General features: G+C 33.5%; 1 protein-coding gene across 1 annotated transcript in view; it reads right to left on the bottom strand.

Annotated features, from left to right (window-relative positions):
- Window positions 1–419: 419 nt before the first annotated feature.
- LOC107103942 (tropomyosin alpha-3 chain) overlaps window positions 420–2,077 on the bottom strand; it is a 29,288-nt gene continuing 27,630 nt past the window's right edge. The window contains exons 9-10 of the mRNA XM_015403808.1: window positions 1,835–1,913; window positions 420–517 (exon numbers count right to left, since the gene is read on the bottom strand). Coding sequence (XP_015259294.1) covers window positions 514–517; window positions 1,835–1,913 — 83 coding nt within the window. The 3' untranslated portion in view covers window positions 420–513. The remainder of the gene's footprint in view (window positions 518–1,834; window positions 1,914–2,077) is intronic.

The raw sequence follows: 2,077 nt of genomic DNA, 5'->3' as shown, positions 1-2,077 counted from the left end.
TAGACTTGGAGCCAAGGCTAAAGATAAACCAGCAGAGATAGAACACAGACAGCTGGGCTGAACATATAACAGGGGTTGGGCTTTTCATTTGCCAATAAAGATGTTTCCATCCAAACTGAGAGGGAATTTTAACAGCCTCATGTTTTTAAATGGAAATAAAAACACCTTTGTTTCCACACTGATATTCTTTCTCTTCACTTTATTTTATTCTCTTCTGAGAGATGCCTTCTTCATGTCCACTAAGACATAAAATTTTTGGTTAAATGAAAATAAGTTTAAAATCTAAATCAGACAGAGGGGGAATCACTTGTAGCTTAACTGTATATAAAACACAATTAAGTAGTGTTTATATGCAGTTAATTAAATTAAAATACAAAATAAGTAATTAAAACAAATACAATGAGCCAGAATGTTTTTTCCATCAGAATAGAGAGCAGTTGTAGCAGCAGCAGCAACCACCAGGAGGTGAGGATGAGGAGGGAGAAGAAAGAAGATCCAGGTTCTAGTTTTTTTTTAGCTGAAACACACAAAAATTTTAATCTGTTAAAACTTTGAGAGCAAAACAGGTAAAATATTTTAGATCCAAACTTTCTGCTGTTATTACAGCAGTTCAGAGTTAAAACGTTGGTTTCTAAAACATCCATGCATTTACCTGAGGATGATGAGGAAGATTATGGTCCTTTTTATTTAAATCAAACAGCAACTTCCAGCCGTTTGATTTATGAACTATGAAATCCTGAATCTGGATCCGTTTTTAAATTAGTCTCTATTGTATTAGAGATAAACTAATATACATACTTTTCCTTTTTTATTTAGAGTTTTATAGGGAGTTATACACACGTCCAACTAATGTATGGAGAGAAAATAGTGACAATATTATTGAAAGCAAAGCAAAGAACACCTTTCGAAAATGGGAACTTTAAATAACTTCTTAATTAAAAAGAAAGTATTTTAAACATTTGTCAAAAAGTTTACTGATATTTTAAAGATAACTTATTTTCCAAATGTAATTTTTTTTCCCAATTTTTTTTTTATTTCCCCCAGATTTTCATTTGTCATCTTTTTGAGGGATTACAGATTTCAACATCCACTCATCTGGATGGGCTGTGTGAGAAAAAAAATGAATACAATCTGAAAAAAGGGTAAATAAATATACGTTAATTATAAAAAGATATGTTCTGCAAAAATATTTTGAAATATAAAATTCAGAAAATAAAAGCTGTGAAATGTACTAAAATGTACAAATATAGGCTGATATTCTGCAAACACATTATATTTTATTCTCAAAACCTTTTTCTTAAAGTCCAATTTTTTCCGCTTTCTACATATTTCCTTTGTTTTTTAGAAATGTTCTTTTCATTCAGTAATATTGGAACAAGTTTCTCTTCATACACTGCAGACAACCTGCAGTTAAGGAGTCAATTTGAAGCGAAAAAACATGATTTAAAGTCTCCTCATTTCTTAATGAATGCAGGACGGGTATTACTATGTTATTACATAGATGTCTTATGATGCTGGCCTCCCTCTGCATCCTGTTTCAGAAGTAACTTTTAAAAACACCCAAAGTATGCAGGTGTGTAAGATATGAAGTGTGTAGGAAGGATTGATAGGATATTCTACTAGCGGTTAAAATGGATGGCTGCCTGTCGGCCATCTTGGATTCAGAGGGCATTGAATCCTGGACATAAGAGAGAATCCTAACGTCTGATAAACATTTCCGCCATAGCAACGCTTGCATCCAGTAGAAAATGCTGGCCAACTTCTGTGATTAGTCAGATGGTTAGTACAAAACGAGCCCGCTATGTTTGATGAACTCCCATGTCCCAGTTCTTACATGGAGGTCATGTCGTTGAGAGCGTGGTCCAGCTCCTCGCTGATGGCCTTGTATTTGAGTTTCTGAGCATAAAGCTCATCTTTAGGGAAGAAAGAAAAAAACAACAGGTGAAGATAAGAACAGATTCAAAAGCAAACGAGAAATAGAGGTGTGCAAAAAAGTAAATAAAACGGCCTATGGGGTTTTGGTTTTCTATGAAAAAAATTCATAATTTCATTGAAAAGGCTGAGAGAAAAAACCTAA

This window comes from Cyprinodon variegatus, unplaced genomic scaffold, assembly GCF_000732505.1.
Source record: "Cyprinodon variegatus isolate N-32 unplaced genomic scaffold, C_variegatus-1.0 Scaffold1568, whole genome shotgun sequence".
Lineage (NCBI taxonomy): Eukaryota > Metazoa > Chordata > Actinopteri > Cyprinodontiformes > Cyprinodontidae > Cyprinodon > Cyprinodon variegatus.
This window is presented reverse-complemented; position numbering and strand designations above follow the sequence as displayed.